Source organism: Hyla sarda, chromosome 4 (assembly GCF_029499605.1).
Source record: "Hyla sarda isolate aHylSar1 chromosome 4, aHylSar1.hap1, whole genome shotgun sequence".
Lineage (NCBI taxonomy): Eukaryota > Metazoa > Chordata > Amphibia > Anura > Hylidae > Hyla > Hyla sarda.
The window spans coordinates 120914526-120927688 of NC_079192.1; the positions used below are offsets into that span (position 1 = coordinate 120914526).

The window sequence follows — 13163 nt, forward strand, 5'->3', positions numbered from 1 at the left end:
AGTGATCCCTCAACATACGATGGTAATTCGTTCCAAACGACCCATCGTTTGTGGAATCCATCGTATGTTGAGGGATCCGTGAAATGTAAAGTATAGGAAGCTGTACTTACCTGTCCCCGCCGCTCCGCACCAGGTCCTCACCGCTCCCGATGCTGTCCCAGGGGCTCCCGATGCTGTCCCGCTGCTCCGGTGTCTTCTTCGCGATCCTCCGGTGTCTTGCGCATCTTCTTCAGGGTCCGGGCCTCGCTTTCTGGTGACGTTATTACACTGCTGCGCCGGCGCGACGTGCGCACTGACGTAATAACGACGCCGGAAAGCGAGGCCCGGACCCTGGAGAAGATGCGCAAGACACCGGAGGATCGCAAAGTGGACCCGGAGCAGCGGGAATAGGTAAGTGAACCTGCTGGGGCACATTACACTGCTATCCCACAGCAGCTTTCGGATAGCAGTTAATGCGATGGCCCCGACATATAAAAGCATCGTATGTCAATGCTGACATCGACATGCGATGGCCTCTGAGAGGCCATCGTATGTCGATTTTATCATATGTCGGGGCCATCGTAGGTCGGGGGGTTACTGTATAATGCTCTGACTGTGATATTGTATTTGGCTATTCTAGGTATATCTTATCTGAAGATGCAGAATGGCTGGTAGAACAGCTTGGAATCTCAGTTGAGAGAGGAGAAGAAAACTCTGTGAGCTTGGGGGATGTGAGAAAGATTCAAAAACATGCATCAATAAAGTAAGATGCCTATCCTGGTCCTATCCTGGAATATACATGAATGTGTGTCTGTCTCTAGACAAAAATAAAACATGATAAGTAAAGGTGCACTATTACATGTCATATAACTTGTCAGGATAAGACAGTATAGTAAGGGCATGGTTCACATAGGCATTAAAGGGGTACTCCGGTGGAAAACTTTTTTTCTCTTATTTAAATCAACTGGTGCCAGAATGTTAAACAGATTTGTACATTACTTCTATTAAAAAATCTTAATCCTTCCAGTACTTATTAGCGGCTGAATACTACAGAAGAAATTATTTTCTTTTTGGAACACAGAGCTCTCTGCTGACATCTCTGTCCATTTTAAGAACTGTAGGAGAAAATCCCCATAGCAAACATATGCTGCTCTGGTCAGTTCCTAAAATGGACAGAGATGTCAGCAGAGAGCACTGTGCTCATAATTCAGCAGAGAGCACTGTGTTCCAAAAAGAAAAGTTTTCCACGGGAGTACCCCTTTAAATGCATGGTTTTTGAGGTGGAAACTGCACCGAAAAAAAGAAAAACTTTTCTCATTAACTTCAAAGTAAACTTTCTCATTAACTTCAAAGTAAACTGTGCAAAAAATGAAATCAATAAGAGCTTCAGGACAGGCCTGTCCATGGCTTGGAGAAAGCTGTAGTGCCGCACAAAGGCAAAAACATATCTTAACTCTCTCTCTATAGATATCTATATACAGTGGTCCTTCAAGTTAAAATATTAATTGGTTCCAGGACGACCATTGTATGTTGAGACCATTGTATGTTGAGACCAGAACTCTATGGAAACCTGGTAATTGGTTCTGAAGCCACCAAAATGTCATCCAAAAACAGGAAAAGGTGAAGATTAAAGATAAAGAAGTAGATAATATAGATAAAGCAAATCCTTACATATAAAAGTAATAAAGATCTGCTGGGAGCTGTTATCACTGTCTATGTCAGTGTTTCCCAACCAGGGTTCCTCCAGCTGTTGCAAAACTACAACTCCCAGCATGCTGGGAGTTGTAGTTTTGCAACAGCTGGAGGCACCCTGGTTGGGAAACAATGGTTTATGTAGAGAACAGGAGCTTCTTCAGGGTCCTATACAGTACACAGTGCCCCAAAAGGAGCCGCCCTTACTTGGTGTCCAAAGGAGCAGCTAACCCTGGCACAGGTAAGGAGTAGTACAGAACTTGTAATTCCTCCCTGTACTGTAGGGGGCGCTACCAGACAGCCAGTCAGTGCATACACTTCAGTAATAGAGGTGATTTACCAGTAAACTGCCTATTCTGATTGGTCAGTTCCTCCAGTTGTGACATGTCTCACAGATCTGGACTGTCCATAGCATTGTATGTTGAGTCAGGTTTCAAGTTACGATGGTCCAGAAAAAAACATTGTATGTTGAAACTATTGTATGTTGAGGCCATTGTAAGTTGAGGGATCACTGTGTGTATATATATATATATATATATATATATATATATATATAATATCAGACAAACAATAGGACAGTGTGGAGTCGGCAACTACTTGTATAGCATGGAAACGGTTGGTAAGATGCAATTATAGAGGCTGGATTAAAACTGCTGATTGGAGGTGCTCTGCTCAAATAGATCTCAGGTCCTTGATTAGTATCTCGGAATCCCGAATGTGCAACAATCAAATGAGAATATGTAGGAGCGGCAACTCACCGGTTTTGCTGTGTAAAATCTTCAATGCTTTATTTCCTTCATGTTAAAATCAAATACACGATAGCATGATGGGGAGAGGGAGGACGGCTTTGCGCACACCCAGCGCTTCGTTAGGCTCCAATGATTGTTGCATATATATATATATATATATATATATATATATATATATATATAGACATTTATCATTGGCTTTACATCACTTTGTTTTAAATGTCCCTGCAAATTTGGCGCAATTGCATTTTTGCACAATTTTTGGTAGAATATCTTTCAAAGTTGTCTACTGTGCACCGTACCTTACTTTTTGCAGTGGAGCAGTATTTATTATTTGTGCAAACTAAATTTTAGAAGCACTTTTTTTTGCACATATCTACACCACCTAATAGGACATGTACAAAAGTGTCAGATGCCAGAGCACAAAGCTTAAACCCTCTCTGCAGCCAAGTCCTGTGCACCTTTTTGGTAAATTTTTAGCAATTGTGCAAACAATACACCAAGCAAATAGGGGTCAAATCTTTACTACCTTACACCAACATTGATAAATGTCCCCCTATGGGTCTGGCTGCCTTTCCCCTGTCATTCCATAGTCTTTGAGGGAGTGGACAGTAGTCTGTCACCTGAATAGTGTTGGAGATTCCTCAAATGTGTTGCAGCTGCCATAAAGCACATACACTCTGCTCTACTTTCTAAACAGACAATACAGGGGGAATTGTGTGCCTCTTCTATGGAAGTTTTTAAAAATACAAAATATCATTTTTTAAACAAAAAAATAACATCTCTCTAGAATAATTCATATACTGCTGTGAATGGTGAAAAAAGATACTTACCTACAACTGGTCCTCTTCAGCTTGCTTGGTAGCTACTTCCGGTCACCTACTGCTCCTCTCTTATGCCTGCTTCTGAGACGGGACACCTCTGCAGCCAGTGATTGGCTGAGTGGGTAGGTCCTGCTCTGACCTCTCATCTTGAAAGCAGGAAGGAGCCATAGCAGGAGCTGTGGGGGACTGGGAGAAGATAAGTATAATTTATTTTAAAAAATTATTTTTTCAAATGCCCCGGCATCATATGAATAATTTTGAAATACTGGAATACCCCTCTAAGGGGGTACTCCGCTGCCCCAGCATTCTGAACATTTTGTTCCAAATGCCTGGAGCGAGCGGCGGGGGTCGTAATGTCACATCACGCCCCCTCAATGCACGTCTATGGGAGGGGTCGTGGCAGCCACCACACCCCCTCCCATAGACTTGCATTGAGGTGGCATCACAAGGGGCATGGCCATGATGTCATGTGCCCTGCCGTCCGCACACAGTGTTCTAAACAAACGCTGGGTGCTGCACAGAGATCAAGGGGGTCCCAGCTGCGGAGAAATCCCATATTCATTGGATAGAGGATGAGATGTCCAGGTGCAGAGAACCCCTTTAAAGGGGTTATCCAGGAATAGAAATACAGAACGGATTTCTTCCAAAAATACCACCACCCTTGCCCTCAGGTATTTAAAAATTTTGAAAAACAGAAAATGTTTCTCTAATAAACATCTTATCCCTATTACATATAAGCCTCTATGTCTCTATTCTGCTTCTCTGTGCTGAAGTTTTAATTTTCTCAATAACAGCTCTAGAAGGAAGTGGAACTTAATAAGTCGGAAAATTTGGACGGGAGGTACAGAGTCACAAATGTTTAACAAACTGGAGAGCATAGCCATGAGTCCTACCCCCAGTACTCCTGTCCTAGGATGTCGCATCAGCAGAGCACTGGAACCTGCGGCTGTAAAAGGAGAGGTAATCAATCACAATACTGCTTACTAAGGAATAAATGATAATTAAAAGTAAATTAAAAAATATGAACACCCTCACTGTTTTGATGGTTGCTGCATTTTCTGCAGCATAGAAACATAGAATGTGTCGGCAGATAAGAACCATTTGGCCCATCTAGTCTGCCCAATAATCCCCACTATTGATGTCAGACTTACTGGCCTATAGTTGCTTGATTCCTCCCTACTACCTTTCTTGTGAATGGGCACGACATTTGCTAATTTCCAATCTTCCGGGATGACTCCTGTTACCAGTGATTGGTTAAATAAATCTGATCTGTTAACGGTTTTGCTAGTTCACCACTAAGCTCTTTTAATAATTTTGGGTGTATCCCATCAGGAACAAACTGTCTTGTAGAGAACACAAGTTACTCTCCTTTTGATTTGTTCCATATTAAACTGATGGACAGCAAAGCGGTGTGACTTGGCACCAAGGGTGGATCTTAGGGTTGCGACCGTAGTTTATTTTTTTTAATTGATTAGTCGGCCGATTATTGTTTCGATTTCGGAGTTAGATTAGGGAGGGAGTCAATGAGGGGAGGGGATGCATTGTGTGTTAAGAGAAAGTTTGTGGGGTCGGCTAGATGCTGAGCTTTGCGGAGGTTGAATGGAGGAGCTTTTTATTATATTTAAATGCGTATAATTATTTTTAACCCCTTGAGGACCACAGGTTTTTCCGTTTTTGCATTTTCGTTTTTTTCGTCATCACCTTTGAAAAATCATAACTTTTTCAATTTTGAACCTACAGACTCATATGAGGTGTAGTAACAAAGACAGAAACGAGCGGCACCGCTAGCAACTCTAGGGTCTAATATTACAAAGGATACACACTGGAGGTATACATCAGACAGGTGTACTCGTACAGGCGGGTCCCATCAGTGGTGCTAGGTGAAACAGACAAAAGTCAAAGTATAGCATAACAAGAAACAAATGCACACCTGCACTCACCGCTAGGGTACCGCAACTCCGGCCTCAATTGTCCTGTGCCTCCAAACTAACGACCGGGCATTTCAGACGTGGAGCGCTCAGAAAAGGCGACTGCCGGCGGTTTCACGCAATCACTGCGCTTCATCCGGCCTCGTTTACGTCATTGCGCCGTGCTACCTAAAATAGTGCACCTGCTGTGATCATGTGACCAAAGATGACGTCAGCCACAAACATAAAGGTAAGAAAATAATACAAATAATAATAACTCCCTATTACCAAACTAACCTAAGCTTCCTGGTTAAACTATACTAACACTAAATTCTAAGAAAGGTGACAATCTATCCAATCTATCATTGAGCTCCAAAGGGCCCTGCGCATCCAGTGTTAAAATCCAATGCGCCTCAGCTCGCAGCAAAGCTGGTACCTACTCCCTAAGGTGCATAAGTCCCGCACCCACCCCCCTGGGCGACCCATAGTTGCGGGGGTGGGTTCCGTGACTGAACACCTTTCCAAGTTTGTGGATTGGGTGCTGAGACCACTACTTAATGAGATGCCCTCCTATCTCAAGGATACTGGGGATGTCCTAAAATTTGTAGAGGACTTTCAATGGTCTGATGAATACTCTCTGGCCTCTATTGATGTGGAGGCGCTGTATACCCGCATACCTTACATTGCGGGTATACAGGCTATCACGGGATACTGTCTCAAACTGATAAGTCAAGAGAATTTGTGGAGTTTATTTGTGAGGCCCTGAAATTTATCTTAGATAATAACATCTTCCAATATGAAAATCAATTCTATAGGCAATGCAATGGGACGGCCATGGGGAGTCCCGCCTCATGCTCGTATGCAAATCTTTTTTTTGTCAATTTTTGAGAAACTGTACGTTTACAACTCCAGTAACCCCTTTGTGAGGTATATAAAAGCATACTGGAGAGATATGGACGATGTCCTGAATGTCTGGAGTGATACGAAGGAGAAATTTGAAGAGTTTGTGCAAAATCTGAACTCAACCAACACAATGAATATGTTATTTACGAGTACTTTTGGTGGAAATAGTTTGGAATTTTTGGACCTGAGGCTGATAGTCAAGAATGGGACTTTATTCACACAAGGTTTCAGAAAAGAGATTGCTAAAAATGCAATTTTGCATTACGACAGCTCACATCCAGCGCAAGTAAAGGATGCGATTCCATACAGCCAATTTTTGAGGCTTAGAACAAACAATAGTGATATTCAGGATTTTGACAATCAAGCGGGAGAACTAGCCTCTAGACTTTCTAGAAGGGGGTACCCCGATAGAGTCATCCAAAAAGGTTACAAAAGAGCTTATCCCCTGGATAGAAGGAAACTATTGTATAAAGAGAAACAGAAGAAGAATGTTTTACAGAGAGAGGACAAACGTTACGTGTTCTCCTTTAAGAATGGCCCCATGAATGAAACAATAAGATCCGCACTTCTCAAGAACTGGTATCTCCTGGCTGCGGACCCGGACATTGCAGCGGCAAGAAACAAACCAATAGTGACCTTTAAAAAGAACCGGACTGTCCAGGATTTGATTAAAAAAGACAGGCTGAATCATTCTAAAGATAAAAAACAGGAAAATTGGCTCACTAAGAATTTTCCACATGGAAATAAGAAGTGTGGCTCATGTGCTTTCTGCAAGTATAATGCTAATTCTACTGGAGGTATATTGGGAGGTACCAATTTTTCTGTTAAAGAGTTAATTACATGTCGCTGCTCCTTTGTTGTATATTTCATCATGTGTGAATGCAAGTTGTTCTATATTGGAAAGACAGAACGTCAGCTGAGAGTGCGTTTCCGTGAACACCTGTGTTCTGTAAGGAAAGGAGGAGGTTCTCCCCTGTTTGTGAATCACATGCATGAAGTACACAAGGGAAACTGTGATAGTTTAAAATTTGGGGGCCTGATGCATATTGACAAAGGTCCGAGAAGAATGGATAGGAAGCGAGCTTTGCTGCGAGCTGAGGCTCATTGGATTTTAACACTGGATGCGCAGGGCCCTTTGGGGCTCAATGATAGATTGGATTTGTCACCTTTCTTATAATTTAGTGTTAGTATAGTTTAACCAGGAAGCTTAGGTTAGTTTGGTAATAGGGAGTTATTATTATTTGTATTATTTCCTTACCTTTATGTTTGTGGCTGACGTCATCTTTGGTCACATGATCACAGCAGGTGCACTATTTTAGGTAGCACGGCGCGATGACGTAAACGAGGCCGGATGAAGCGCATAGTGATTGCGTGAAACCGCCGGCAGTCGCCTTTTCTGAGCGCTCCACGTCTGATATGCCCGGTCGTTAGTTTGGAGGCACAGGACGATTGAGGCCGGAGTTGCGGTACCCTAGCGGTGAGTGCAGGTGTGCATTTGTTATGATAGACTCATATGAGGGCTTATTTTATGTGCCACCAATTTTACTTTGTAATTACATCAAACATTTCACCACAAAATTTACAGCGAAATTTGTGGGTCAAAATTGGGAATAAAATGTCATTTTGTAACTTTTGGGGTCTTCCAATTCTACGCAGTTTACTCGGTAAAAATGACACCATATATTTATTCTGTAGGGCCATACGCTTACAATGATACCCAATTTATATAGGTTTTTATTTATTTCATTACTTAAAGGGGTAGTCCACTGGTGAAAAACTTATCCCCTATCCTAAGGATAGGGGATAAGTTTGAGATTGCGGGGGGTCCGACCGCTGGGGCCCCCTGCGATCTCTCTGTACGGGGCCCCGGCTCTCGGCCCAGATAGCGGGTGTCGACCCCCGCACGAAGCGGCGGCCGACACGCCCCCTCAATACATCTCAATGGCAGAGCCGGAGATTGCCGAAGGCAGCGCTTCGGCTCTGCCATAGAGTTGTATTGAGGGGGCGTGTCGGCCGCCGCCTCGTGCGGAGGTCGACACGCCCCCTTCCCGCGGGCTGTCGGGGCTCCGTACAGGAGATCGCAGGGGACCCCAGCGGTCGGACCCCCCGCGATCTGCAACTTATCCCCTATCCTTAGGATAGGGGATAAGTTGCTCACCACTGAGTCACCACTGGATATCTCCTTTAAAAAAAAAATCTATAACTACATGCACCAAAATTAGTATGTTTTAAAATTGTCCTCTTCCGACCCTTATAAAGTTTTTATTTTTCTGTATACAGTGCGGTATGAGGGCTCATTTTTTGCACTATGATCTGAAGTTTTCATCAGTACCATTTATGTTTTGATGGGACTTTTTGATCGTTTTTATACATTTTTTTTTTAAGAGTATACAAAGTGACCAAAAATACGCAATTTTGGACTTTGGTATTTTTTTTACGTATACGCCATTGGCCGTGCGGTTTAATTAACATTATATTTTTATAGTTCGGACATTTATGCACACGGCGATAACAGGTTTTTTTTAATTATGTTTTTATATTTTTTATATGGGATTTTAGAAAGGGGGGTGATTTGAACTTTTAATAAGGAAGGGGTTAATGTGCGTTTTTTTTTTTTTTTTTTTTTTTTACTTTCATTAAACTTTATTTTTATTTTTATTTTTTTTTCCCCTTAGGGGACTTTTAGGAGGAATCATAAGATTCCTCATACAGATCATTGTGGTTCATAGAACCACATTGATCTGTGTGATCTGCGCTCTATAGATAAAGCATGGTCCTGCCAGGCTTTATCAATGGGAGAGCCGGGACAGCTGTAGCAGCAAAGGTAAACCCTCCGGCTACCTCAACAGTTTATCTCTTCCCTGCGATCGCGCTGCTGGGGGGTGATCCACCCCATTGAACTATCAGGGAGTGTTCACAGCTTCCTTTAGATGCCGCTGTCAACTTTGACAGCGGCGATCTAAAGGGTTAATAGCCGTCCGCGGCGATCGCCGCATGTCTGCTATTAACGCTGGCCCCCAGCTACAAGAATCAGCAGCCTATTTAGTGAAGAGGGGTCTCCCACACATAACCTTCCACTTCCTGTGTCTTCTCTCTGCAACTATTGTGAGTCTGGTCTTTAGCACAGAGCCAACAACCACGGACTCACGATGGCTACAGAAAGGAGCTGCAGGAAGCAGAAAATGGTGTGTGCTGGACCCCTCTTCACTAAACAGGCTGCCGAGGACCACAATTGCATATATACATAGTGGGAATTTCAAAGTGTATGTGAACCTTAGAAATTGGCTGACCAACTAATCCATCAACCGATTAATCGATTATGAAAATAGTTGACAATTAATTAGTTGTTTCACCCCTAGTGGATCTTAAAGGGGTACTCCAGCGCTAAACATCTTATCCTCTATCAAAAGTATAGGGGATAAGATGTTAGATTGCGGGGATCCCGCCGCTGGGGACCCCCGCGATCTCTCCTGAAGCACCCCCGTTTTTCAGCTGCACAGAGCGAGGATCTGTGGCTGATGACGTGCGATGCAGGGGATGGAGTATCGTGACATCACAGCTCCGCTCCCTCGTGGTGTTTCGCCCCGCCCCCTCAATGCAAGTTTATGGGAGGGGGCGTGACGGCTGGGATGATTTAAACATTTTCTGTGTGCATTTTCTGCATATAGTGCAATTTTCAGTATAACAACTTGAAGCAGTTATCAGGGGTAAAAAAAACAACATATCCCCTATTCACTGCATATCTACTGATGGGACCTCTCCATGTGATCTCTTTATGGGGCCCAGCTCTCACTGCTTAAGGCCCCCACCTTCGAGGACCAGCAGGAGTGACAGGCCACTGAGCCAATCAGACGGGGCCTCGTACAGGAGATTGCGGGTGGCCTGACTGCTATCCTGTACATAGGGGATGTGTTATATTTCCCTGGATAACACCTTTAAGCATAGTATGGCCAACTTTTCAGCTTCTACAGTGTCAGACCATCTAGATCTTATCTAGAAAGTATTGTAGTGCTCTTAAAACTATTTACAATAAATGAAATGTTAGTAGATATCACAAAACCAGTTTTCCCTCTATGGGGAATGAGTGGTTTACCATTACATCATGGACTATTATTGCCAAGTGTGATTTCCTTTTACAGTTCATAACCAGTAGAGTTAACTGGGTTGTCCAGAGTTCGGCCGTCGACTACCTTCATCTTATGCTAGTAGCCATGAAGTGGCTTTTTGAGCAGTACGACATTGATGGACGTTTTTGCATTAGTATCCATGATGAAGTCCGCTATTTAGTCCGTAGCGAGGACAGATACAGAGCAGCATTAGCTCTTCAGATCACAAATCTACTTACAAGGTATTGTACTCATTAAATATGAATGTTGATATAATGGGGTAAATATCTATTGTCATCTACATGCACATCAGTAGTAGCCACTGGTATTTCCTACATACCTACTATCAATTGCCAAACTGAATATCAATCCTCTATCCCCCCTGACTGTTCATTGGATATTCTGTACTATAAATGTATTCCTCTTTGGGACCCAAGACATGCCCTCTGGTGAAGCCCATATGCGAAACGTGCGTTGGGGTGGAGGTGTGTGGTATCAACTTGGGTACATGGCAGGTATACTACAGAGGTCTTATGCTTTTTGAGTGAACTTTCACACTTTTTTTTTTTTTGTATCATGCACTTTTCCTAATTGTCTAAATCTTCGCTGCTATTTGCTGTATGTTACTATTTATCTGGGTTGTGCAATATTTTTATTTCCTCTGTATTACCACATTATCACTACTACCTCTATGATACTCTCACTTTGTTCTCATTCTAAATACCTACTTGATTCTGTGTGTTTTATAGGATTTTAAATGTATGTATTATCATTCAAATGAAGTACACTGCTCAAAAAAATAAAGGGAACACTTAAACAACACAATGTAACTCCAAGTCAATCACACTTCTGTGAAATCACACTGTCCACTCAGGAAGCAACACTGATTGACAATCAATTTCACATGATGTTGTGCAAATGGAACAGACAACAGGTGGAAATTATAGGCAATTAGCAAGACACCCCCAATAAAGGAGTGGTTCTGCAGGTGGTTACCACAGACCACTTCTCAGTTCCTATGTTTCCTGGCTGATGTTTTGGTCACTTTTGAATGCTGGCGGTGCTTTAACTCTAGTGGTAGCATGAGACTGAGTCTACAACCCACACAAGTGCCTTAGGTAGTGCAGCTCATCCAGGATGGCACATCAATGCGAGTTGTGGCAAGAAGGTTTTCTGTGTCTGTCAGTGTAGAGTCCAGAGCATGGAGGTGCTACCAGGAGACAGGCCAGTACATCAGGAGATGTGGAGGAGCCAGTAGGAGGGCAACAACTTATATCTAAAATGTTACTGCTTCTTCCTCATAAGGCTAGGTTTCCACTTATTTTTTTACACCTAAAGAAAAACTGCCACAGCTTTTTCCTGTGTTTTGGCTATTTTTCGGGCGTTTTTCCTGGTGTGAGGAAACAGCCAGTTTTGTCCCCTGTGGCAGTTTTCTCACTGTCTTCAGGTACCACTCTGTGGGTCAGATGCTGAGCACCCGGTCCTCAGAGTGTAAGGAGACGAGGAGAGATGTATTGCATTACTACTCACCTCCCCTGGCCGTATAGTATACAGGGGTGCATATTGTACCCAGGAATCCTGTCACTCCTATAGCCCCTTTGGGTGGTATACAGAATATACAGCTATTTATAGATAGCTGTATATAGTGTATACAAAAGACTAGGTCCACTTACCTCCCTCGCTCCATGTCCCTGCTGGGTCCATGTAGCTCCACCCCCTAGTGATGACATCATTAGGGGGCAGAGCTACAGACGGGAGCCACGCTGGTAAGGTAAGGGTGTGAGGCTCTGTTCACATTGTCCGTTTTGTATAATGTGAACAGACCAATCTGGCAGTGTCTTCCCAGACAGGGAGACTCCAGCTGTTGCTAAACTACAACTCCCAGCATGCCCAGACAGCCAAAGACTGTCTGGGCATGCTGGGAGTTGTAGTTTTGCAACAATTGTAGGCTCTCTGTTTGGGAAGAAATTGCATTATGGGCGCTCTCCCCAGCGGAGAGTGCTAAAAATGTTCTTACTAATTTTTTGTGTTTTTTTTTCTTCTCGTTTCAGATCCGTGTTTGCAGAGGATTACTGCGGATTCAAAGGACTACTGCAGATTAACTGGATTTTTTTTCCTTTTAATGGTTAACAAGGGCTGGGGAGGAGTGTTTTAAAAAAAAAAATTTCCAACGTGTCTTTTTTTTTTTTTTTATTGAATTTTCAGGCTTAGTAGTGGAAGTCTTCTTATTAACAGAATCCATTACTAAGCCGGGCTTAGCGTTAGCCCCAAAAACAGCTAGCCTAAATAACGCCAGCCTGTTACCGCCTAGGCCCAGGAGTGCCATTTTTGATGTGGGTATTGGGGTTATAATTGGGGATTAGTGCTAGCTGTTTTTGGGGCTAACGCTAAGCCCGGCTTTGTAATGGATTCTGTTAATAAGAAGACTTCCTCTACTAAGCCTGAAAATTCAATTAAAAAAAAAGGACACATTGGAAAAATTATTTTATTTTAAAAAACACTCCTCCACAGCCCTCGTTAACCATTTTAATAAAAGGAAAAAAAAATCCAGCTCATCTGCAGTAGTCCTTCAAATCCACAGTAATCCTCTGCATACACGGATCTGAAACGAGAAGAAAAAAAAACACCAAAAATTAGTTAGAACATTTTTAGCACTCTCCGCTTGGGAGAGCGCCCATAATGCAATGTCTTCCCAAACAGAGAGCCTACAATTGTTGCAAAACTACAACTCCCAGCATGCCCAGACAGTCTTTGGCTGTCTGGGCATGCTGGGAGTTGTAGTTTAGCAACAGCTGGAGTCTCCCTGTCTGGGAAGACACTGCCAGATTGGTCTGTTCACATTATACAAAACTGACAATGTGAACAGAGCCTCACACCCTTATCTTACCAGCCTGGCTCCCGTCTGTAGCTCTGCCCCCTAATTATATCATCACTAGGGGGTGGAGCTACATGGACCCAGCAGAGACAGGGAGGTAAGTGGACCTAGTCTTTTGTATACACTAT

At 43.1% G+C, this 13163-nt stretch overlaps 1 protein-coding gene across 2 annotated transcripts in view; it reads left to right on the forward strand.

The window, feature by feature from the left end:
* POLG (DNA polymerase gamma, catalytic subunit) overlaps nt 1-13163 on the forward strand; it is a 92929-nt gene that overhangs the window by 73528 nt on the left and 6238 nt on the right. For both annotated transcript variants that reach the window (XM_056571929.1, XM_056571931.1), the window contains exons 18-20: nt 620-742; nt 4039-4204; nt 10194-10402. In XM_056571929.1, the coding sequence (XP_056427904.1) occupies nt 620-742; nt 4039-4204; nt 10194-10402 (498 nt within the window). The remainder of the gene's footprint in view (nt 1-619; nt 743-4038; nt 4205-10193; nt 10403-13163) is intronic.